General features: G+C 45.0%; 1 protein-coding gene across 1 annotated transcript in view; it reads left to right on the top strand.

Annotated features, from left to right (window-relative positions):
• Nucleotides 1-10939: 10939 nt before the first annotated feature.
• The window catches only part of mvda (mevalonate (diphospho) decarboxylase a), a 45336-nt gene continuing 30146 nt past the window's right edge, over nucleotides 10940-26129 (top strand). The window contains exons 1-3 of the mRNA XM_059651721.1: nucleotides 10940-11086; nucleotides 14367-14437; nucleotides 22679-22793. Of these exons, the coding sequence (XP_059507704.1) occupies nucleotides 11014-11086; nucleotides 14367-14437; nucleotides 22679-22793 (259 nt within the window). The 5' untranslated portion in view covers nucleotides 10940-11013. The remainder of the gene's footprint in view (nucleotides 11087-14366; nucleotides 14438-22678; nucleotides 22794-26129) is intronic.

Genomic DNA, 26129 nt, shown 5'->3' with positions numbered 1-26129 from the left:
AAATCATCAGGAACTTTGAAACCATTGTATTTGGTTCCCATAACAAACTTCATACCCTTGTTCATCCTTTGGCATTTTTAAGATGATATTCCATAAAAACCATAAGACGTGGAAGCAAAAGTAGGTCATTCAGCCCATCAAGTCTGTGCTGTCATTTGATCAGATCATGGCTAATCTGATAATCGTGTTTTGAGAAGATTTGTAGCTCAGGTTGAGGTTCTGGATGTGAGTTTGCTCGCTGAGCTGGAAGATTAGTTCTCAGACGTTTTGTCACCATTCTAGGTAACATCATCAGTGAGCCTCTGACGAAGCGCTGGTGTTATGTCCCGCTTTCTATTTATAATCTGATAATCCTTAAATCCGCTTACCCGCCTTTTGGTCCTATTCTTTGATTCTCCTATTGATTAAAAATCTGCCTACATCAGCCTTGAAATTACTTGATTATAGTCCAACTGGATTATTTGAAATCACAAGCTTTCGGAGCAATGCCCCTTTGGACCAGCACTCAGAAAGCTTGTGATTTCAAATAAACCTGTTGGACTATAACCTGGTGTCATGTGACTTCTGACCTTATCCAAACCCGGTCCAGCACCAGCACCTCACATCTTGAATACACTTAGTGACCTAGCATCAAAATCCCTCTGAGATGAAAAAAATCCACAGATTCACTACCCTCAGAAGAAATTCTTCCTCTTCTGTGTCTTAAAAGTGCAACCCCTTATTCTGAGATTATGCTTTGTGGTCCTAGACTCTTTCATTAGGGGAAAGAGCACTTTCCAATCTACCCTGTCAAGTCCCTTAAGAATCTTGTACATTTCAATAAATTTATCTTTCATTCTTCTATATTCCAATGATTACAGGACCTCATTCTACTCAACCTCTCTTTCTAAGGCAGTCTCTCCATACCTCATATGAGCCAAGTGAACTCTGTCTGGACTGCATCGGATGTCTTGACTGATCTGCAGTTTGGTTATTATGTGCTATCAGCCAACTACAATTGCTCTTGATTGTCTGTTTGTCAATGACAGAATTTAGGGAGAGGCAATGCATAGTGGCAATGTCACCAGACTAGGTAATCCTACAACCCCTGGCATATTTTCAAACCCCAGACTGCCTGCTGATGAAGTTTTAACTTAATAAGAATCTGAAATAAAAAGAGACTTTAATAGTGACCTAGTAATAATTATTAGTTTTTATAAAAATCCATTGGGTTCATGAATATTCTTTAGTGAAGGAAACCTGCCATTCTGACCTGGCCTGGAAACAAATGACTAACAACACACAACCACAATGTGGTTGACTTGTAACTGGCATCTGGGCAATTTGAGATAGGGAACAAAGGCACAGCTAGCAATGTCCACATTCCTTGAAGTAATAAGAAAAGGTTGGCATATCTTAAAAATTAGTATTGTCCAGCAATTCAATAAGTGCATATTCTAAATACAACATGAAAAACCTATGAGTTGGCAACAGGAGTAGATCATTCAGAGCCATGGGTCTACTCTGCCATTGATGAGATCGTGACTGACCTGATTTGGCCTAAACTTCACTTTTTTGCCCATGTATCACAACATTTGGATTGACATTTTAGCTCCTTAATCTGGTTTCCAGTGAAAATAAGGGCTTTTAAAATATACAAGAGTTTGAGTGTCGCTACTATATGCTGAATGACCTTTCTCTGCCATACCATCTTATAATTAGAGCTTTCCTCGTATGGAATGTGACTCAATAATTTACAATTGCAAGCTTACAATTTGCAAGCTAGGTTTGGCTACAATGGTGTATTCCTTTTAAAAAGAATCACATGAATCCTGGGAGAAATGTTCTGCAAAAACACTTTTCATGAAACATTGATTATTTTTCTAATCAACACAATGCCCAAACAGATAGCATGCAAAGTGATCTGATCGATGTTTTATTTACTTGGTATAGAAGCCTCAATGCCATGTGAAATACAAAGGGTTCTAGATTGCACTGATTACATACAAAGGAAATGAAGATACAAAAAAATACTGACTGACAAGGAGTAGGGGAACCAAAGGACTGACTTAAGTATTTCAGATGCAAATTAAGAACCAAATTATTAAATGGTTGAATACACCACCATGTGTAGCTCATGTCGACCAGAAAGGCTCCAGATTTTATCTCTAATAATTCACTCATTCAACCGCACTTTTAACCATTAGATGCAGACATTTAACTTAATTTTACGAACAATGAATGTCTGTAGCCTCATTTCATTGGAAAAGATATCAGCAAAGGAATTAAAATTTATGACCACCCATACCTGCACCACTGATTCCTGCACCACCCACTGTTCCACCCATTCCCCGCCCCCTCCCCCCCACCCATTACACGTGGCATGTTATCCTTTGGATTTTTGCAACTTTTTGACATTGCTTGGGGAGGAGCAACTCTATTGATTCCAGTCAAAACAGAGCCCCACCCTTGCCTTTAACCTGTGATGAATTGTGGACGGGGTGATTGTGAGAGCAACAGCTGTGGCCTGGGATTTGCAAGAATGGTCCACAGTGCAAGTTTAGGTGAATATGTGGCTCTAGGAAGAGAATCCCGATCACAATAACCGCTTCCGGACTTGGTTGAAGTTAGTAGCAGATTAGGCCTGCTAAAGGAGACCCATCAAGCCTTGTTGTAATGTCAAATTCAGCCTCAATAATGAGACTGACCAGCCTGTTTAAAGTAGGCCTCAGCACAATGACAGGGGTAGGTTGTTCAGCTCCTTGAGACTGTTTCATCATTCAATGGTGATGTAGCTGATCTATGATATAATTTTAGCAAATTATCTTGGTTCCTTACTCTTTCCTGTCCTTGGCTAGCAAGAAAAACACTTTACAACTCAAACTTGAAATTAAGCTAGCATGTGCTGCTTTTAGTTGGATGCAGTTTCATGTATCTACTATCTTCTGAGTGAAGAAGAGTTTCCTGACTCTGTCCTGGATATCCGGTGGTCTGATTCATATCTCCTCGTCCTGGTCTTCCTCAACAACAGCAAAAGGTTTTCTCTACCTTGGGGCGGCACGGTGGCTCAGTGGTTAGCACTGCAGCCTCACAGCGCCAGGGACCTGGGTTCGATTCCAGCCTCGGGCAACTGTCTGTGCGGAGTTTACACATTCTCCCCATGTCTGCGTGGGTTTTCTCCAGGTGCTCCGGTTTCCACCCACAGTCCAAAGATGTGCAGCCATGGTGGATCAGCCATGCTAAATTGCCCGTAGTGTTCAGGGTTGTGTGGGTTATAGGAGAATGGGTCTGGGTGGGATGCTCCAAGGGGTAGTGTGGACTTGTTAGGCCAAAGGGCCTGTTTCCACACTGTAGGGAATCTAATCTAATTTAATCATATCAATATCCTAAATATCTCAATAATTTCACCTTTCAGGAAATACAAATCTAGTTTGTCTAATTGCTCCTCATTTTTTTTGTGAGACTTCTCGCTGCCTGCAATTCTGTTTGAACTGTCACCCTTCAGGGATGAGTTATAAGTGGACCTCATGGCCTCTGTTCACACTTTGTGGAATGGAAAGTTGAACCAGAATTCCCACTGGATGGTGAGTTCTAGAATTACATGTGTTTGGATACCAGCTGAAGACATATTCAAGCTCACCTATAATCATTGAGGGCAAAAGTCCTGGAATAGGCCCCAAAAATGAAGAATAGCAAAGATTCTACTCACAGCATATACTGTAAGTTCTCCAGTCTGGAATGCTTGGACAAAGTCACTTCTAGATTTCAGAAATTTCTTTGTAGTTTAAAGTTAAAGTTGCCTACACCAATAGTATTTAGTCAACAGTACTTTTTGTCTGTTTTTTTACATATCTTTTCAACTATCAACTGGAAATTCAACTTTTTTTAGGGAATTGAAGTAATTGTGTTGTTATTCAACTGCTAATTGATCAAATAAGGAACTTTTTCCAGTAGGTTTTACAGTTTGAGTTCACGTTTGTCCAATAACAGCATTTATGTTGGGCCTTTAACATAAAGAATGACCCCAGGTTACTTCACAGGAGTAGTATAAAACCACCTATGATGCCAAACCACATAAGGACATATCAAATCTGATAACTAAATGACAATTGGTTTAAAGGAGCATCTTAAAGGAGGAAAGGGAGTTAGAGAGGTGGAGACGTGTATGGACTAAATTCTAGCACCAGGTCACTGGTTACAAATGCGTGTGCGATTCAAATTAAGGATGCACAGGAAACCAAAAAGATTAAATATATCTCAGAGAGTTTTAGGGCTGGTGAGGATTGCAGAGATAGGGAGTGATGTGGAAGGACTGGAAAACAGTGATGAGAAGTTTAAAATCAAGACATAGCTTGACAAGAACTGTTAAGCTCTTAGATACTGTACTCAATCTCCAGCAGTTGGTTATTAAAGGTTGGGATAGCAGGACCCAGTGCAGGTCAACAAGCACTGGGGTGATAGAGGAATTGGGACTTAGAACATAGAACATTACAGCACAGTACAGGCCCTTCGGCCCTCGATGTTGTGCTGACCTGTCATACCGATCTGAAGCCCATCTAACCTACACTATTCCATGTACCTCCATATGCTTATCCAATGACGACTTAAATGTACCTAAAGTTGGCGAATCTACTACTGTTGCAGGCAAAGCGTTCCATTCCCTTACTACTCTCTGCGTAAAGAAACTACCTCTGACATCTGTCCTATATCTTTCACCTCTCAATTTAAAGCTATGCCCCCTCGTGCTCACCATCACCATCCTAGGAAAAAGCCTCTCCCTATCCACCCTATCTAACCCTCTGATTATTTTATATGTTTCAATTAAGTCACCTCTCAATCTTCTTCTCACTAACGAAAACAGCCTCAAGTCCCTCAGCCTTTCCTCATAAGACCTTCCCTCCATACCAGGCAATATCCTATTAAATTTCCTCTGCACCCTTTCCAAAGCTTCCACATCCTCCTTATAATGCGGTGACCAGAACTGTACACAATACTCCAAGTGTGGCCGCACCAGAGTTTTGTACAGCTGCAGCATAACCTCTTGGTTCCAGAACTCGATCCCTCTATTAATAAAAACTAAAACACTGTATGCCTTCTTAACAGCCTTGTCAACCTGGGTGGCAACTTTCAAGGATCTGTGTACATGGACACCGAGATCTCTGTGTTCATCTACACAGACTTGGATTTAAGACCTGGGTAGAATGTGGGAGACCAGACAATATTTTGGAATACTTAAATCTAGAGGTAATGAAGGCTTGAATGAAAGTATAAAAATTAAATGTTGCAAATTAAACAGAATACTGTGCTTGCGCCCTGATTTGATACAGCTGAGAAAACTGCACAAACAATGGGGACAATAAATTAATTTATAACTGTTAAGCTTTAATATTTTTAATTCAGCATTAAATGCTGAGTCAAAATAAGCTATCAATTCTTATTTGTTGTTTTTATTTCTCACTTAATAAAATGTTTTTCAACAAGTGCAATAGTCTGTTTCCACAGCTGGTCTCTATCAGGTCATACAATCAAAGAGGCCTGAAGCACAGAAAATGGGCCTTTAAACAATCCAGTCTTTGCCAGACAAAAACAATCTCCTAAATTTTCTAAATCCATTTTCCAGCACTGGTCCCATAGCTATAACATTGCAAGTGCACATCAAAATACTTCTTAAATGTTACGAAGGTTTCTGCCTTTATCACCCTTATAGGCTGGGAGTTTCAGATTCTCACCATCCTCTGGATGAAAACATTTTTCATCAAGTCCCCTCTAAGCTTTCTGCCCCTTATGTTACATATATGCCCTGTGGTCATTGATCTCCCCACCAAGGGGAAAAGTTTCTTCCTGTAGCTTTCCCATGGCAATGTACTATGGCTTGATTTTTGATGGTCACTTGTCAGGAGTTGATCATTTTGGTTGCAGTATTTTCCTAACCTTGTAACGAATATCAGGAATTTAAAACATCGTGATGGGAACAATCCTGCAATTCAAAGCCACAGTGTTTAACTATTGCTCTATTTGCAACATGAATACTTGTTTGAATTTCTGTCATTGTTTTTTGAACAATGAGAAGTAAATATTCTTTCATATGAACTGATGGAGTTTATTTGAAACATTTAACAGGAGCAGATTTAATTACCCCTCCCCTCTAACCTTCTTTCCATCATTACCCAGCCAGTAGAACAGGCAGGAGCTGAATACAACACTGACCAGTCTTAATCTATGTGGGCATAGTGATGATGTCATAAATGACACAACATCTCCCAGGCTGTTGTTGTTCCGACACTGCTTCAAATCCCACTGTGGCAGCTGTTAGAATTTGAATTCAATGTCATAAATAAGGGATTGAAAGCTAATTACAGTAATCAACTCTCATTGATTGTTGTAAGTCTCAGCTTGTTCAGTGATGTCCTTTACAGATAGAAATGCACCATCCTTACCTGGTCTGACCTAGATGTGTGCACTCTGTTTAAGGCCATTCTGTTCAGGGTAATTGGGAATTGGCATCGAATATTGGCCTGTCAGTGTTGTTCATATCCCATGAAAGAATAGAGGAAAGAACAACCTGAGTGAAAAACAATTGCAAGACTATGAGGAAAGAAGTCAGCTGGATGGTTCTGGTGAACAGCCAGCGCTGTTTCTATGTGATGTGTAAATATATCAGAGTCAGTCCTCCTCAGTTGTAAATCAGCCCAGTAAGTATAATTGAATTGTGGAAAATTATAATGATAAAAATTAAGTCAATGCATTAGTGAAATCTACTCTTCCTGAAGTAACTTTTCCATAAGTCCTATATACATATGGTGTTGGTTAGCTCAGTTGGCTGTACAAAGGATTTGTAATGATGTCAACATGATGCCGACAAATCCATGCTGGCTGAGGTTACTGTGAAGACCTCTCCCCTTGTCTGAGGTGCGGTGACGCTCAGAGCAAACCAAACCAGTTAATCTCTCTTTCAAGAGCCTGAAAGAACGGGTCTGGTAGGTTTAGGGCAACTTTAACTTTTATATACATAACTGCCTCTGTGACCAGTCAGTATTAGCCTTCTAAATCAAATTTTTGGGTTTTTTAAAATTCATTCATAGGACATGGATATCACTGGGTAGACCAGCATTGTAACCCATTCCTACCTGCCAGAGGGCAGTTAACAGTCAGCCAAATTGCTGTGTGTCTGGAGTCACATGTAGGCCAGACCGGGTAAGGATGGCAGATTTCTTTCCATAAAGGATATTAATGAGCTAGTTGGATATTTTCAGCAATCAACAGTGGGTTCATGGTCATCCTTAAACTCTTAATTCCAAACTTTTTTTTAGTTTCACTCCTATTTGAAAGCCAGGACAAAGTACAAACAGAAAAGGCACGGATGGTTACAATTAGAGATATAAGAAATTTTAAACAAACAAAATCTAATACCTACCAACACATATTACATTTCTAAATTGAGCCAGTTTTGATGAAAGATGACCCTACATGAATGTTTGAACTGAATTTTTAGGACTACCCTACCAAAGTTAGAAATAAAGGTGGGATCCTTGAAAATATCATGCTGGCATGTGGGTTACCTGTCCCTTCATGAACAGGGCAGCTGTAGGAAGCCTGGCTTCATTAGAGAGCCAGTGGGGTCGAAGGGGAACTCAGCACTTGGTAAGGAGCAATTGATTGAATTCTGTCTGCAGTTCTGGAAGCCTCTGATTTAGGTAGATAACTGTCACCATCCTCCTTTATTTGTACCTATTTTTCCTAATCAACCTGTTCAGAAATGTTATTACACACTTCTGGAGAAGTGGGACTTGAATCTGGGCCCCTCAGTCTCGGGAAAAAAACAGAAGTTGCTGGAAAAGCTCAGCAGGTCTGGCAGCATCTATGACTCTGATTTTTTTTCTTCACAGCTTACAGATGAGCTTTTCCAGCAACTTCTGCATTTGTTCCTGATTTGCAACTTTCACAGTTCCTTTGGTTTTCCCTCAGCGTACAGGTATGATCATTACTACTGCACCAGAGTACCCCCTTCCCCCATTTATTTGTAATGTGTTTAGGACCTGTCTAATTATCATTGGTAGAGGATTGACAGTGTTTCTAAACAGAATAGGCATTTGTCTTTCATCGCATCTGGGAAGAACCATTAAATACAGCAGCAAGTTATTGCAAGATAATAAAGTGTGAAGCTGGATGAACACAGCAGGCCCAGCAGCATCTCAGGAGCACAAAAGCTGATGTTTCGGGCCTAGACCCTTCATCAGAGAGGGAGATGGGGAGAGGGAACTGGAATAAATAGGGAGAGAGGGGAGGCGGACCGAAGATGGAGAGAAAAGAAGATAGGTGGAGAGGAGAGTATAGGTGAGGAGGTAGGGAGGGGATAGGTCAGTCCAGGGAAGACGAACAGGTCAAGGAGGTGGGATGAGATGGTAGGTGGGAAATGGAGGTGCAGCTTGAGGTGGGAGGAAGGGATGGGTGAGAGGAAGAACAGGTTAGGGAGGCAGAGACAGGCTGGGCTGGTTTTGGGATGCAGTGGGGGGAGGGGAAGAACTGGGTTGGTTTTGGGATGCAGTGGGAGACGGGGAGATTTTGAAGCTTGTGAAGTCCACGTTGATACCATTGGGCTGCAGGGTTCCTAAGCGGAATATGAGTTGCTGTTCCTGCAACGTTCGGGTGGCATCATTGTAGCACTGCAGGAGGCCCATGATGGACATGTTGTCTGAGGAATGGGAGGGGGAGTTGAAATGGTTCGCGACTGGGAGGTGCAGTTGTTTGTTGCGAACCGAGCGGAGGTGTTCTGCAAAGCAGTCCGCAAGCCTCCGCTTGGTTTCTCCAATGTAAAGGAAGCCACACCGGGTGCAGTGGATACAATATACCACATTGGCAGATGTGCAGGTGAACCTCTGCTTAATATGGAAAGTCATCTTGGGGCCTGGGATAGGGGTGAGGGAGGAGGTGTGGGGGCAAGTGTAGCACTTCCTGCGGTTGCAGGGGAAGGTTCCGGGTGTGGTGGGGTTGGAGGGGAGTGTGGAGCGGACAAGGGAGTCGTGGAGAGAGTGGTCTCTCCGGAAAGCAGACAAGGGCGGGGATGGCAAAATGTCTTGGGCGGTGGGGTTGGATTGTAGATGGCGGAAGTGTCGGAGGATGATACGTTGTATCCGGAGGTTGGTGGGGTGGTATGTGAGGATGAGGGGGATCCTCTGGGGGCGGTTGCGGCGGGGATGGGGTGTGAGGGATGTGTTGCGGAAAATGCGGGAGACGCGGTCAAGGGCGTTCTCAACCACTGCGGGGGGGGGAAGTTGCGGTCCTTTTTATTTGTGGGAGTGGATGCCTCATCCTAGGAGCAGGTGCGGCGGAGGCGGAGGAATTGGGAATAGGGGATGGAATTTTTGCAGGAGGGTGGGTGGGAGGAGGTGTATTCTAGCAAATTATTGCAGATGCTGGAATCCGTACTGAAAACAAAAAATGCTAGAGACCACGTATACTGCATCCACTGTACCCGGTGCGGCTTCCTCTACATTGGGGAAACCAAGCGGAGGCTTGGGGACCGCTTTGCAGAACACCTCCGCTCAGTTCGCAACAAACAACTGCACCTCCCAGTCGCAAACCATTTCCACTCCCCCTCCCATTCTCTTGACGACATGTCCATCATGGGCCTCCTGCACTGCCACAATGATGCCACCCGAAGGTTGCAGGAACAGCAACTCATATTCCGCCTGGGAACCCTGCAGCCATATGGTATCAATGTGGACTTCACCAGTTTCAAAATCTCCCCTTCCCCCACTGCATCCCTAAACCAGCCCAGTTCATCCCCTCCCCCCACTGCACCACACAACCAGCCCAGCTCTTCCCCCCCACCCACTGCATCCCAAAACCAGTCCAACCTGTCTCTGCCTCCCTAACCGGTTCTTCCTCTCACCCATCCCTTCCTCCCACCCCAAGCCGCACCCCAGCTACCTACTAACCTCATCCCACCTCCTTGACCTGTCCATCTTCCCTGGACTGACCTATCCCCTCCCTATCTCCCCACCTACACCCTCTCCACCTATCTTCTTTACTCTCCATCTTCGGTCCGCCTCCCCCTCTCTCCCTATTTATTCCAGTTCCCTCCCCCCATCCCCCTCTCTGATGAAGGGTCTAGGCCCGAAACGTCAGCTTTTGTGCTCCTGAGATGCTGCTTGGCCTGCTGTGTTCATCCAGCCTCACATTTTATTATCTTGGAATCTCCAGCATCTGCAGTTCCCATTATCTCTGATGCTAGAGACCACAGCGGGTCGGACAGCATCCATGGAGAGACAGCAAACTAACGTTTCGAGTCTAGATGCCTTTTTTTTAGCTTGTTACATTCTGTTATCATGTCCTTTCTCTCTTCACCCCATCTCAGTGAATCTGTCTTCTCTTTCCGGTCTAGCAGTTAGGCACACCATTGTTAATGCTATTCTCACATTCCGTTCACTTAATCTGAACTATCAACATCTGTTCTCCAACAGCATTCTGCTTCTCACCCCACTCTGGCATAATGCCGTCCCCTGCACACTTCACCAGCTCTGATGAACAGTCATCTAGACTTGAAACATTAGCTTGCTCTCTGTCCGTGGATGCTGCCCGCCTTGCTGCCATCTCCAGCGTTGTGTTCTTTTCAGTACGAACCACCAGTCAACAAACAGATTGTCCACCAGCGACACCCAGCGGCAGCGCATCGTCACTGATAGCGTGCCCCGCACAAACATGGCGCCAGCTCGCAGCTGACGTTGTTGTTGCTCTGTGCTACGTCGACTTTCGCCCCTCAGCTCCGCCGTTGGTCCGCCCGCACTGAAAGGGACCGGGACAATACCAAATATCCCGTTTGCCAACGTGCGCAGTGACGTCACGACATGTGATGATAGTGCCACAATTCTGGTTGGTTAATCGGTGTCACCGCGGGTGACGGTAGATTTTCTGATTGGCGGATCGTTTACCGGCTCCGAAGCTCCGGCCAATCAACGTGGAGTGGTGGAGAGGCAGGTGCGTGGTGTGACAGGAGGCCGGTGCCGTTTTGTAGACGGTAGTAACCGCTCTCGGATGATGGTTGAGGGCAGCCGGATGTGGATGGTGACTTGCACGGCCCCTGTCAACATCGCTGTCATCAAATACTGTGAGTATTGACGCTGAAACCAGCGACAGATTCAAGATCCCGCACTTTATTCTGTTGTGCCAGGAGTGGTAACTGCCGAGTGTGCGATTAAATTGGGAAAGAGCTTGTACAATCACGATGGACCGAATAGCCTCTTCCCGTGCTGTACGGTGCTTTATAGGCTGCTAGCACCGCACTGCCTGTGTCTCTCCCAGGGTGTAAATTAGCAGAACGTTGAGGTTAGTTCTGCTGCATGATGTGAGAGCAGTCTCACTGCTGGAGGGTGTGGGTAGATAGTGTTATACAACCTGTTCACCCATCTGATGACAAATAGGAACTGAACCCAGACCTGATGGACCAGGGGTAGGGACTCTGCCAATGTTGTACAGGATCCTTCTTATTTCAACTGATTCAAAATGAACTTGTCATTTTTTTTGTTTAATTTGTCTAATTTTTAATGTTAGTGAAAAAACTAGTGAGCAATTAATTCCTTTCAGACAATAGTATCTACATCCCATGTGCATAACTTCAAGGAGAATGCTGTGGAACAGGGACATGGATTTGCCAAATATCAGTGTTATTTCAGCGTTGCATATTGCCTCTGTTAGTGGTTACAAAGCATTTTCTTTTCAAGCCATTAGGTGAGTTGACTCAGACCCTCAAAAAGTAAAACACCTGGAAGTGACATCTTACCAGTTGAGTTGTAATGTCAGACTTGACCATCCAGGACTTGGTGAAGATGTACAAGGTGTGCTTCTGAATGATACCATGTGCAAATCCATGAGGAAAGGTATTGTTTCCCTCACCCACAAGCAGAAGGGAAAGAGGGAGGAAATTAGGGATTTATTTATTTAATTTTACTTGGTGATTGTTGTCGCTGTACAGGGTGATTCTGAAGTACTGGATTGTTTTCGAAGAGTGAGGTTTGTTTATGGTTGCTGCTGTGGGTCAAAAACACTAGTGATGCATGGCCAATTGTCCAACAGAGATGTTTAATTCTGCACCCCATTGTTCACAGTGGAGTGAAAGTGAGGCCACACTTGGGAAATGTGAAAATTTTAGCCTGACAAGCATCAAAGAAGCAGGTTAGGTTGGTGTACTTAGGGGTGAGATACACAATATTATAGTAGTTAGATTAGATTCCCTACAGTGTGGAAACAGGCTCTTTGGCCCAACAAGTCTACACCACCCCTTGGAGCATCCCACCCAGACCCATCCCCCTATAACCCACACACCCCTGAACACTACGGGCAATTTAGCGTGGCCAATCCACCTCGCCTGCACATCTTTGGACTGTGGGAGGAAACCCACGCAGACATGGAGAGAATGTGCAAACTCCGCGCACGCAGTTACCCGAGGCTGGAGTCGAACCCGGGTCCCTGGCGCTGTGAGGCTGCAGTGCTAACCACTGAGCCAACGTGCTGCCGAAAACAGCAAAAGACTTGGTACATAGGCAGTTTGAAGGTACAGTTGGACATCTCATGAAAAAGAGAGAGAGATAATGGGAACTGCAGATGCTGGAGAATTCCAAGATAATAAAATGCGAGGCTGGATGAACACAGCAGGCCAAGCAGCATCTCAGGAGCACAAAAGCTGACGTTTCGGGCCTAGACCCTTCATCAGAGAGGGGGATGGGGAGAGGGAACTGGAATAAATAGGGAGAGAGGGGGAGGCGAACCGAAGATGGAGAGTAAAGAAGATAGGTGGAGAGAGTATAGGTGGGGAGGTAGGGAGGGGATAGGTCAGTCCAGGGAAGACGGACAGGTCGAGGAGGTGGGATGAGGTTAGTAGGTAGCTGGGGGTGCGGCTTGGGGTGGGAGGAAGGGATGGGTGAGAGGAAGAACCGGTTAGGGAGGCAGAGACAGGTTGGACTGGTTTTGGGATGCAGTGGGTGGGGGGGAAGAGCTGGGCTGGTTGTGTGGTGCAGTGGGGGGAGGGGACGAACTGGGCTGGTTTAGGGATGCAGTAGGGGAAGGGGAGATTTTGAAACTGGTGAAGTCCACATTGATACCATATGGCTGCAGGGTTACCAGGCGGAATGTGAGTTTCTGTTCCTGCAACCTTCGGGTGGCATCATTGTGGCAGTGCAGGAGGCCCATGATGGACATGTCATCTAGAGAATGGGAGGGGGAGTGGAAATGGTTTGCGACTGGGAGGTGCAGTTGTTTGTTGCGAACTGAGCGGAGGTGTTCTGCAAAGCGGTCCCCAAGCCTCCGCTTGGTTTCCCCAATGTAGAGGAAGCCACACCGGGTACAGTGGATGCAGTATACCACATTGGCAGATGTGCAGGTGAACCTCTGCTTAATGTGGAATGTCATCTTGGGGCCTGGGATAGGGGTGAGGGAGGAGGTGGGGGTACAAGTGTAGCATTTCCTGCGGTTGCAGGGGAAGGTGCCGGGTGTGGTGGGGTTGGAGGGCAGTGTGGAGCAAACAAGGGAGTCACGGAGAGAGTGGTCTCTCCGGAAAGCAGACAGGGGTGGGGATGGAAAAATGTCTTGGGTGGTGGGGTCGGATTGTAGATGGCGGAAGTGTCAGAGGAGATTTCTTTTCAGTAAAAATGGGAGAAGGTGAGTTTGAACAGGGAATAAGAACAGAGAATGGTGGGGGAAATAGGATTAGAAATGGCTTCTGATTGAAATAATGGGCATCAGCACATTTAAGATTAAGGGGGCTGGCTTTAAATATCTTAAGAATGTTTATGTGGAGGAAAGGCAATGACTTTATTCAGGTGAGAAGGAAATAGGAAACATAAGGGTGTAGAACATAATGAAGTTGCCAAAGCATGAAGACAAAAGTGGCTGGTAGAAGTGTGATTTGGGCCCCACAACAACTGTGACAAGTGGGCAGTTCATATATAGTTAGAACATCGATGCAGTCATCCCTGCTAAAACTCTGGATGAGAAAAGTTTTACTGACAAATAAATACATTCTGAAGGGATAGTTAGACCTCATCTAGCAGATTCCATGGGGATATTAATGATTGGGGTCATTGAAACCAGAAGCAGGTTGGTGAGGTCAGCCCCCAGAGGCATTATAAGGTGGGGTGGAGGCCAATACTAATACTGTAGAGTATTTGGGGTTGCTGCCTCTTGGGTTGTTCAAAATGCAAGAGGAACAGATAACAACAATGAGTTTTATAGTGAAAATATATAACCCCCACTATCCATTCAAAGTAAGATAGGAATAAAGTTGTCAGACAAAAATTAAAATTGGTGAAAAACGACTTTGTAGTAGATAGCAGAAAAGACTCAATGTTATCAGATCTAATGAGAATCTAAGCTATTTTACTTCTTGTGTGTAGGGGGAAAACGAAATGAAGAACTGATTTTGCCAATTAATTCCTCACTGAGTGTAACACTACATCAAGATCAGGTAAGGCTCGAAGCTATAAAGATCTTAAAAGGTTAAGGTAAGATTGATGTTCAAATCTGAATCCCATTCTTGTTCTAGGCTTGCTGTTTGCTTCATTCTCTACTTAAAGAAATCCACTGCAATCCACAAATGGCTTAATTAACACTGATGCCATGGGTGTAGTGTTTCAAAGCTTTGCTTAGCACTTGGATCCCTGACCTGGGTTGACATCACCTGAGCACAACCAAGGCATTAATTGAAATTATCTCATCCCCTAAGCAAGAAGAAGGACAAGTCACTTCCTACAGACTGAGAGTGGTCATGGGTACCCGCATGGGCCCAAGCTATGCCTGCCTCTTTGTAGGTTATGTGGAACAGTCCCTCTTTCGCACCTACGCCTGCCCTAAACCCCACCTCTTCCTCCGTTACATTGATGACTGTATTGGCACCGCCTCATGCTCCCAAGAGGAGCTTGAACAGTTCATCCATTTCACCAACGCCTTCCACCCCAACCTCAAGTTCACCGGGACCATCTCCAATATATCCCTTACTTTCCTGTCTCCATCTCAGGCAACCACCTACAAACTGATGTCCATCTCAAGCCCACCAACTCCCACAGCTACTTGGAATACACCTCCTCCCACCCACCTTCCTGCAAAAATTCCATCCCCTATTCCAAATTCCTTCGCCTCCGCCGCATCCGCTCCCAGGATGAGGCATTCCACTCCCACACATCCCAGATGTCCTCATTCTTCAAGGGCCACAACTGATGCCATGGTCAAGAACGCCCTTGACCGTGTCTCCCGCATTTCCTGCACCTCATTCCTCACCCCCCCGCCCATGCAATGACCGCCAAAAGAGAATCCCCCCGTCCGTCCTCACATACCACCCTACCAACCTACGGGTACAACGCATCATCCTCCGACACTTCCACCATCTACAATCTGACGCCACCACTAAAGACATTTTTCCCACCCCACCCTTCTCTGCCTTCCGGAGAGACCACATGCTCCGTAACTCCCTTGTCCTCTCCACACTGCCCTCCAACACCACCACAGCCAGCACTTACCCACCTGCCCCCACACCACCTCCCTCACCCCCATCCCAGGCCCCAAGATGACTTGCCACATGAAGCCGATGTTCACCTGCACATCCGCCAATGTGGTATTCTGCATCCGCTGTATACGGTGTGGCTTCCTATACATTGGGGAAACCAAGCGGAGGCTTGGGGACTGCTTTGCAGAACACCTCCGCTCAGTTCGCAATAAACAACTGCACCTCCCAGTCGCAAAACATTTCAACTTCCCCTCCCATTCCTTAGACGACATGTCCATCCTGGGCCTCCTGCAGTGCCATAATGATACCACCCGTAGGTTTCAGGAACAGCAACTCGTATTCCGCTTGGGAACCCTGCAGCCCAATGGTATCAATGTGGATTTCACCAGCTTCAAAATCTCCCCTCCCCCACTGCATCCCTAACCCTGTTGCAGCCTAGCTCGTCGCCGCCTGCCTAACCTGTTCTTCCTCTCACCTATCCCCTCCTCCCACCTCAAGCCGGACCTCCATTTCCTACCTACTAACCTCATCCCGCCCCCTTGATCTGTCCGTCCTCCCCGGACTGACCTATCCCCTCCCTACCTCCCCACCCATACTCTTCTCTCCCCCTATCTTCTCGTCTAACCATCTTCAGTCTGCCTCCCCATCTCTCCCTATTTATTTCAGACTCCTCTCCTCATCTCCCTTTTTCTGATGAAGGGTCTAGGCCCGAAAGGTCAGTTTTTGTGCTCCTAAGATGCTGCTTGGCCTGCTGTGTCCTTCCAGCCCCACACTTTGTTATCTTGGATTCTCCAGCATCTGCAGTTCCCATTATCTCTGAAGGACAAGTCAAACAGGTTTCCATTCATGTTGGTTTATCTATTGGCGCTCACTGGATTCTGCATCTGTGTGCTTAATGACTTATTTGTGACAAATGGTCTGCCTTTGCTCCTTCAATTCCGCCACAGAAAGGCTCTGCCTTGAGGGGAGGGGAAATTTTAGTACTATTACAACAGAACACGTTGACTGGAGTGGTGCGGAAAATAATACTGCAGCCTCATGTAGCATATGGAATTGATAACTATATGCCAATTGTAGATTGCATCATCAGGATTGTCAGTCATGTCGAACAGTTCATCCACTTCACCAACACCTTCCACCCCAACCTCCAGTTCACCTGGGCCATCTCCAACACATCCCTCACCTTCCTGGACCTCTCAGTCTCCATGTCAGGCAACCAGCTTGTAACTGATGTCCATTTCAAGCCCACCGACTCCCACAGCTACCTAGAATACACCTCCTCACACCCACCCTCCTGCAAAAATTCCATCCCCTATTCCCAATTCCTCCACCTCTGCCGCATCTGCTCCCAGGATGAGGCATTCCACTCCTGCACATCCCAGATGTCCAAGTTCTTCAAGAACCGCAACTTTTCCCCCCACAGTGATCGAGAACGCCCTTGACCGCGTCTCCCGCATTTCCCGCAACACATCCCTCACACCCCGCCCCTGCCACACCGCCCAAAGAGGATCCCCCTCGTTCTCACACACCACCCCACCAACCTCCGGATACAACTCATCATCCTCCGACACTTCCGCCATCTACAATCCGACCCCACCACCCAAGACATTTTTCCATCCCTGCCCTTGTCTGCTTTCTGGAGAGACCACTCTCTCCGTGACTCCCTTGTTCGCTCCACACTGCCCTCCAACCCCACCACACCCGGCACCTTCCCCTGCAACCGCAGGAAGTGCTACACTTGCCCCCACACCTCCTCCCTCACCCCTATCCCAGGCCCCAAGATGACTTTCCATATTAAGCAGAGGTTCACCTGCACATCTGCCAATGTGGTATACTGTATCCATTGTACCCGGTGTGGCTACCTCTACATTGGGGAAACCAAGCGGAGGCTTGGGGACCGCTTTGCAGAACACCTCCGCTCAGTTCGCAATAAACAACTGCACCTCCCAGTCGCGAACCATTTCAACTCCCTCTCTCATTCTTTAGATGACATGTCCATCATGGGCCTCCTGCAGTGCCACAACGATGCCACCTGAATGTTGCAGGAACAGCAACTCATATTCCGCTTGGGAACCCTGCAGCCCAATGGTATCAATGTGGACTTCACCAGCTTCAAAATCTCCCCTGCCCCCACCGCATCCCAAAACCAGCCCAGTTCGTCCCCTCCCCCCACTGCATCACACAACCAGCCCAGCTCTTCCCCTCCACCCACTGCATCCCAAAACCAGCCCAGCCTGTCTCTGCCTCCCACCCTCTCACCCATCCCTTCCTCCCACCCCAAGCCACACCTCTATTTCCTACCTACTAACCTCATCCCACCTCCTCGACCTGTCCGTCTTCCCTGGACTGACCTATCCCCTCCCTACCTCCCCACCTATACTCTCCTCTCCACCCATCTTCTTTTCTCTCCATCTTCGGTCCGCCTCCCCCTCTCTCCCTATTTATTCCAGATCCCTCACCCCATCCCCCTCTCTGATGAAGGGTCTAGGCTCGAAATGTCAGCTTTTGTGCTCCTGAGGTGCTGCTTGTCCTGCTGTGTTCATCTAGCCTCATGTTTTATTATCATGTCATGTTGGTATGGCTTGATGTAGTGTTGAATTCCATCCTCAAGCTGAATATTTCCTAGCAAAGGCTGAAACTTAATTTCAGAAGGTTAGTTTAATGTTTCACTTCCATCACTAGCTTGTCAGTGGCTTTGGTAGTGATAGTTGACACTGTAGTGTGTTTTGTTTGAATGGGAATGTTTGAATTCAGGCTGATTAAATATGTTCATTTTGGGAATATGATCGATAATTTAAAAGTCCATCTTATGTTTAAGCCTTGTCACATGCATTTTAAATCATTTGTACAATGAACTCCTGCAAAAGAAAGTAGGTATGTCAACAAGAGTGAAGACAACATTTGTGATCGAATTTTGTTTGTCTCCAATGTTAACCTATTAGGTGCTGTTAAAATTGGTGCTGTATTTCTTACTTTTTTAATTCCCCTGTCGGATGTGGCAGAGTTAGGAAAGCTAACATTTGTTGCCCATGAACTTAAATACCTTTCGAAATGGCTGAGAAATTAAGAGTCAACCACATTGCTTTGCATTTGGAGTCATATGTAGACCAGAGCAGGCAAGGATGATAGATTTCCTTCTCTAAAGGCCATTAATGAACCAGATGGGCTTTTGGTTACATGGTCACTATTAGCCTAGCTTTTAATTCCAGATTTAATTGAATTCAGATTTTCCTAGTTGCCATGGAGAAGTTTAACCTATATCTCTGGAACATGGTTGTCTAGATTACCAAACCAGTGACATTGCTGCAATACCACCACCGCAGTTTCCCTCCCCCATTTCGTGCATTATGGCAGGGACAATTGGAAAAGACTTAATCAGCTGTGAAGCACATTGGGATGTTCTGACAGATGAGACATTATGTGAATTTATCATTTTCTTTTAACTATGGAATTGGCACAATAAAACATATTGAGGAAGTGTTGATCAATAAGTTGAACTATTTTCTAGTTACAATATTACAAACTTACAAAGAAGGAACAAGAGTAAGCCATTCAGCCATTTGAGTTTGCATTGTCATTTAATAACATTATGGCCGACCTGATATTAACCGTAATATTTCTGTATATCCCTGATAAACTTTCATCCCCTTGCTAATCAATCACTGCCTATGCCTTAAAAATATTTAAAGATTCTGCATCCACACCATTTTGAGGAATGGAATTCCGAAGACACTCAACCTTCTGAGAGAAAATTTTAATGGTGATTTACTCCTACATGTAACATCTCAGCGTCCTCCCAGAGGTAACCAGTATTATAGGCGCCAGTCTTCAATCACTTTGATTCACTCCTCGTGATGTCAAGAAATAATTGAAGGCACTGGAGACTGCAAAGATGTGAGCCCTGACCACTTTTTGGAAGTAGTACTGATGGTGTGCTTCAGCCTCCATTTCTGCTCCCCTAGTTAAGCTGTTTCAGTAGCTACAACACTGGTATTTATCCAACAAAGTGGAAAATTGCCTGGGTAAGTGGGATTCAAACTGTCTAATTACTGCCTCATTGTAGAGTGGTGGAAGGTGTCGATAGTGCTATCAAACAGCAGCTGCTTAGTGTTGCCCAGTTTGGGTTCCATCAGGAGCATTCATTGTGTAACCTCATTCTAGCTTTGATTCAAACAAGGACCAAAACAGCTAAATTCCTTAAATGAAAGTGACTGCACTTGACATTAAGGCTGCATTTGAACAAGGGTGGCATTGAGGAGCTTTAGCAATACTGGAATCAATGGAATCAGGTAAAACGCTGGTTGGAATCATACCTGGGAAGATGTCAGTGGTTATTGGAGGTCAGTGTTCTCAGTTCTGGCACCTGCAGGTGTTCCTCTGTAGTGTCCAAGGCTCAGTCGATTTTCAGCTCCTTCAATGTCGACCTCATATGCTCCATCGTAAGATCAGAAGTGGGGATATTTGCTGCTAATTGTTCAATGTTCAACACTGTTGTAGTCCACGGCCAAATGCAGCAAGACCTGGACAATATCCGGGGAAGGGTTGAAAAGTAGCAAATAATATCCATGAGTAACACAAATGCCAAGCTATAACTAAATCCAATACGGGCAAATCCAGCCATCAAAGTTGCCATCACTGAATTTCCCCCACTATTGACATCCTCCGAGACTTTTATTGACTGGAAACTGAACTGAACCAGCCATGTAAATAACACATCTATAAGAGCAGGCCAGAGGCTTGAATGCTACAGTGGTAACTTGCCCCCTGACTCTCCAAAGTCTATCTGCCAACAGTAAGACACAAGTTAAGAGTGTATTGGAATTCTCCCCACTTTCTTGGTTTGAATGCAGCTCCAAAAGCACGCAAGACGAAGCAGCCCATTTAATTGGCACTGCATTCTCAAACATTCATACCCTCCACCACTGGTGTTCAGCAGTGGTGTGTACTATCTAAAAGAACAAAGAAAATTACAGCACAGGACGAGGCCTTTCAGCCTTCCAAGCCTGCTGCCCGTCGCAACTAAAACTCTCTACCCTTCTGGGGACCATATCTCTCTATTACCATCCTATTCATGTATTTGTTAAGACGCCCTTTAAAAGTCACTATCATATCTGCTTCCACTACTTCTCTAGCAGCAAGTTCCAGGTACCAACTGCTACGTGCATTTAAAAAAAACTTACCTCATACATCACCTTTTAAACCTTGCCCCTCGCTCCTTAAACCTATGGCCCTACTAGCTGACTCTTCCACCCTGGGAAAAGGCGTCTGATTGTCCACTCTGTCCATACCCTTCATAATCCTGTAGACCTCTATCAGGTCACCCCCAACCCCTCTCATTCCAGTGAGAACAACCCAAGTTTCTCCAATCTCTCATTATAACTAATGCTCTCCATACCCTACAACATCCTGGTAAATCTTTTCTCTACCATCTCCAAAGTCACCACATTCTTCTGGTAGTGTGACTACCAGAATTGAACACAATATTCCTTATGTGGCGTATAAGGTTCTATAAAGCTGTAGTGTTACTTGACAATTTTTAAACTCAGTGCTCTGGCCGATGAAGGCAAACATGCCGTATGTCTTGTTGATGACCTTCTCCATCTGTGTTGCCACTTTCAGTAATCTGTGTACCTGTACACCCAGATCCCTCTGCTTATCAGTACTCTTTTTAAGGGTTCTGCCATCTACTGTATATTTTCCATCTGGATTAGATCTTCCAAAATGCATTACCTCACATTTTTCCAGATTAAATTTCATCTGCCATCTCTCTGCCCAAGTCACCAACCGATCTGTATCCTGCTGTGTCCTCTGACAGTCTTAATCACTATCTGCAATTCCACCGACCTTTTGTGTCATCTGCAGACTTACTAATGAAACCAGTTACATTTTCCTCCAAATCATTTATATATATTACAGATAGCAAAGATCCCAACACTGATCCCTGAGGAATGCCATTAGTCACAGCACTCCATTCAGAAATGCGCCCTTCCACTGCTAACCTCTGTCTTCTATGACTGAGCCAGTTTTTTACCCATCTTGCAAGCTCACCTCTAATCCCGTGTGACTTTACCTTCTGTACCAGTCTGCCATGAGGGACCTTGTCAAAGGCCTTACTAAAGTCCATGTAGACAACATGCACTGCCCTACCCTCATCGATCATCTTTGTCACTTCCTCAAAAAACTCAAGTTTTATTCAGGCACGATCTCCACTTCACAAAACTATGTTGCCTCTCCCTAATACGCCCACTTATTTCCAAGTAGGAGTAAATCCTGTCTCAAAGTATTCTCTCCAATAATTTCTCTACCACTGATGTAAGTCTCACTGGCCTTTAATTAGTTGCATTATCCCTGCCACCCTTCTTAAACAAAGGAACACCGTTGGCTATTCTCTAATCATCTGGGACCTCCTCTGTAGCCAGTGAGGATACAAAGATTTCCCTCGAGTCCCCAGCAATTTTCTCCCTTGCCTCTCTCAGTATTAGATTCTATCAGGCCCTTGGGACTTGTCTATCTTAATGTTTTTCAAGACCCCACAATACCTCCTCTGTTTTAATCTCAACATGACACTAACTATCTACACACCCTTCCCCAGACTAATCATCCACCAAGTCCTTCTCTATGGTGAATACTGACGCAAAGTACTCATTTAATACCTCACCCATTTCCTCTGGTTCCACACGTAAATTCCCTTGCCTGTCCTTGAGCGGGCGAACCCTCTCCCTGGCTACCCTAAAGATGTAGAAGATGTAGAAATTCACCAAAGCTCCTTAAGCAGCACTTCCAGTCCCGTGATCACTACCATCTAGAAGACAAGACAGCAGATCGACCACCACCTGCAAATCTCTCTCCAAACCACTCACCGTCCTGACTTGAAAATACATTGCTGTTCTTTCAGTGACACTGTGTCCAAATTCTGGAATGTCCTCCCCAAAGGCCTCGTGGGTCTACCTGCAGCAAGTGGAGTGCAACAGTTCAAGAAGGCGGTTCACCACCACCTTCTCAAGGGCACTTAGGGATGGGCAATAAACGCTAGCCCAGTAAGTGATGCCCATGTCCCGTGAATGAATAAACACAAAAATGTATGGAAGTCCTTATTTCTGTATCTAACTGTATTAAGAAAGATGTCTCTGTTTATGTAGTCCAACTGGCATTCATGTAATGAGTTTTACCAATATCACACTGCCAGTTTTTGTTTTGTCATTTCAGTTAAAGAGTACAACAACAGTTGCTGCAAGTCAGGATTTTAAGGAGGACAGAATATGGCTAAATGGAAAAGAAGAAAACATCAACCACCCAAGACTGCAGACTTGCTTACGAGAAAGTGTGTATCCATGAGACAATCCATGCAATGTTACTGCAAATGGCACTGTAGCAGTAGATAAAGTTCTGTCGGAGTCTGATCGATGTTAGGTGTTCATTCCATTGAGTAGTAATGCACACTTTTGGTATTTAACCAGCTGGATGTCAGTGGAAGTGGATGACGGATGTTTCATGGCCAAGATTACAAGATAGAATCATGCTGTACTCTCAAATTATTCTTAAATATTCTGGTATTCACATTACAGCTAATTTTGTTAGACAGATGGATTCTGATTAGCATAAGCTGCTTTCTAAACAAATTTTTTTGCCAATCTGTTGTATGAACTTGTAAATTTAATTGTAATTTTTAAAATCTCTATCGGGTGGGGTTTATAACAGATAAAATGCTAGACTAATAGAATGTAAAGTCTTATTCTACAAATGAGGAAGAATTTGACACCTACTCATTGGTTTTTACATTTGGAATACATCCCATGTTATTCTTGGGATATCTTGCTTGCCATAAAGCATCAGTGTCCATCAAATTATTCTGTGATGAGCCTGCCTTTTTGAAGTCTTTATATCCTAGACTGTATAATTGTGATAAACTCACCATTTCAATGAATCCTGCTGGTTTACTAGCTCCTCTTCATCCCAGTGTTTGCAGAGATGCCTTCAGCTTCTCAGCCTCATGATCTGGAATTCAAAGCCTACGTCCCTCTTTTCCTGTAGCTTCCTTACAAAGAACAAAGAAAATTACAGCAAGGGAACAGGCCCTTCAGCCCTCCAGGCCTGCTCTAATCCAGATCCTCTATCTAAACCTATTGCCTATTTTCCAAGGATCTGTATCCTTCTCCTCCCTGCCCATTCATGTATCTGTCTAGATACATCTGAAATGATGCTATTGTGCCTGCCTCTACCACCTCCGCTGGCAACACGTTCCAGGCACCCACCACCCTCTGCGTAAAGAACTTTCTACGCATATCTCCCTTAAACTTTTCCCCTCTCACCTTGAAATCATGACCCCAAGTAATTGAGTCCCCTACTCTCGGGAAAAAGCTTCTTGCTATCCACCCTGCCTATACCTCTCATGATTTTGTAGGCCTCAATCAGGTTCCCCCCTCAACCTCTGTCTTTCTAATGTAAATAATCCTAATCTACTCAACCTCTCTTCACAGCTAGCGCCATCCATATCAGGCAACATCCTGGTGAACCTCCTCTGCACCCTCTCCAAAGCATCCACATCCTTTTGGTAATGTGGCGACCAGAACTGTATGCAGTATTCCAAATGTGGTTGAACCAAAGTCCTATACAACTGTAACAATGACTGCCAACTCTTGTACTCAATACCCCATCCAATGAATGAAAGCATGCCGTATGCTGCGTTAACCACTCTATCGACCTGCGTAGCACCTTTAGGGTACAATGGACCTGAACACCCAGATCTCTCTGTGCATCAGTTTTCCCCAGGGCTTTTCCATTTACTGTATAGGTCAATGTTGAATTGGATCTTCCAAAATGCATCACCTTGCATTTGCCTGGATTGAACTCCATCTGCCATTTCTCCGCCCAACTCTCCAATCTATTGATATTCTGCTGCATTCTCCATCAGTCCCCTTCACTATCTGCTCCTACACCAATCTTAGTGTCATCTGCAAACTTGCTAATAGACCATCTATGTCTTCCTCCTGATCATTTAGGTATGTCATAAACAGCCCTGGTCCCAACACAGATCCCTGTGGAACACCACTGGTCACAGTTCTCCATTTTGAGAAACTCCCTTCCACTACAACTCTGTCTCCTGTTGCACAGCCAGTTCTCTAAGCACCTAGCTAGTACACCCAGGACCCCATGCGACTTCACTTTGTCCATCAGCTTACCATAGGGAACCTTATCAAACGCCTTGCTGAAGTCCATGTATATGCCATCTACAACCCTTCCCTTATCTACCAACTTTGTCATTTCTTCAAAGAATTCTATCAAATTGGTAAGACATGACCTTCTCTGCACAAAATCATGCTGCCTATCACTAATAAGCCCATTTTCTTCCAAATGTAAATGGATCCTATCCCTCAGTATCTTCTCCAACAGCTTCCCCACCACTAACATCAGGCTCACCGGTCTATAATTTCCTGGATTATCCTTGCTACTCTCCTTAGACAAGGAACAACGTTAGTAATTCTCCAATCCTCCGGGACCTCGTCAGTGCTCAAGGATGCTGCAAAGATATCTGTTAAGGCCCCAGCTATTTACTCTCTTGCTTCGCTCAGTAACCTGGGATAGATCCCATCCAGATCTGGGGACTTGTCCACCTTGATGCCTTTTAGAATACCCAACACTCCCCCGTGCCCACCCCACTTCTGACTTGATCTAGAGTAATCAAACATCTATCCCTAACCTCAACATCAGTCAAAATCTTCCTTGAAGCAGATCTACTGCCCCTTGCTTGCACCTCCCTTCTCTTCACAAGCCCACTTTTTCATTCTCCGTATTAATTACCTCTGGCCTGGGTTACAATCGTGGGACTCCAGGACCTGTCTTCCTGTGGCAACCATGACCTTCCCAGTGAACTTGCTGAACATGGGAGCTGTGGCTTCTGCTGGGAGCTTGGTAGTTGAGTCTTTCACTCGCGGGCTTTGATTCCAGATTAAGGCTCACACTGCTTGATTTATTTGAGGTTCGGCAGACCTTCATGTGCAAAGGCAGCAAGGGTCTTCGACAGGCTATCCAATGGGCAAATAATACCCCAATTTCTCAAGAAAATACAGCCTGTACGATTTACATATCAGAAAATGGAGAAATATTAGTGTTCAGCCTTTAGTCCTACATTACATAGTGATTATGCTGCAAAAGTACCTCATGGCTGTAAAAAGCCTCGGGCATCCTTTGATGATGAAGGTGCTGCAACAGTGCATGTTTTAAATTTTTTTTTCCAGGTAGTTAAAGGATACAAACTTGAAACTTAGTGAACTCTTTCAGCTGAGCATAATGTTTACGAAGCTATCAGAAATTATAATACACAAATTGTACTGAAATTGATGTCTATTTCATTTCATATTGGACCTCAGCATTGTGTAAATTAACTTTTTTGAGATCTTGTATCAGTTTATAATTTTGCCTACGGTTAATGTGGCAATCCTTGGTATGTTCCTGTTAGCGTGAAGGGCAAGGCAGATAGGTGTAGGGAGTGCTGAATGTCAAGAGAAATTGAGGCTGTGGTCAATAAAAAGAAGTAGGCATGTATCAGGTATAGACAGAATCGAGTGAATCCCTCAAGGAGTAGAAGGGCAATAAGAATACACTGAAGAGGGAAATCAGGAGGGCAAAAAAGGGACATTAGATAGCTTTGTCAAATTGA

The sequence above is a fragment of the Stegostoma tigrinum genome, chromosome 16 (assembly GCF_030684315.1).
Source record: "Stegostoma tigrinum isolate sSteTig4 chromosome 16, sSteTig4.hap1, whole genome shotgun sequence".
NCBI lineage: Eukaryota > Metazoa > Chordata > Chondrichthyes > Orectolobiformes > Stegostomatidae > Stegostoma > Stegostoma tigrinum.
This window is presented reverse-complemented; position numbering and strand designations above follow the sequence as displayed.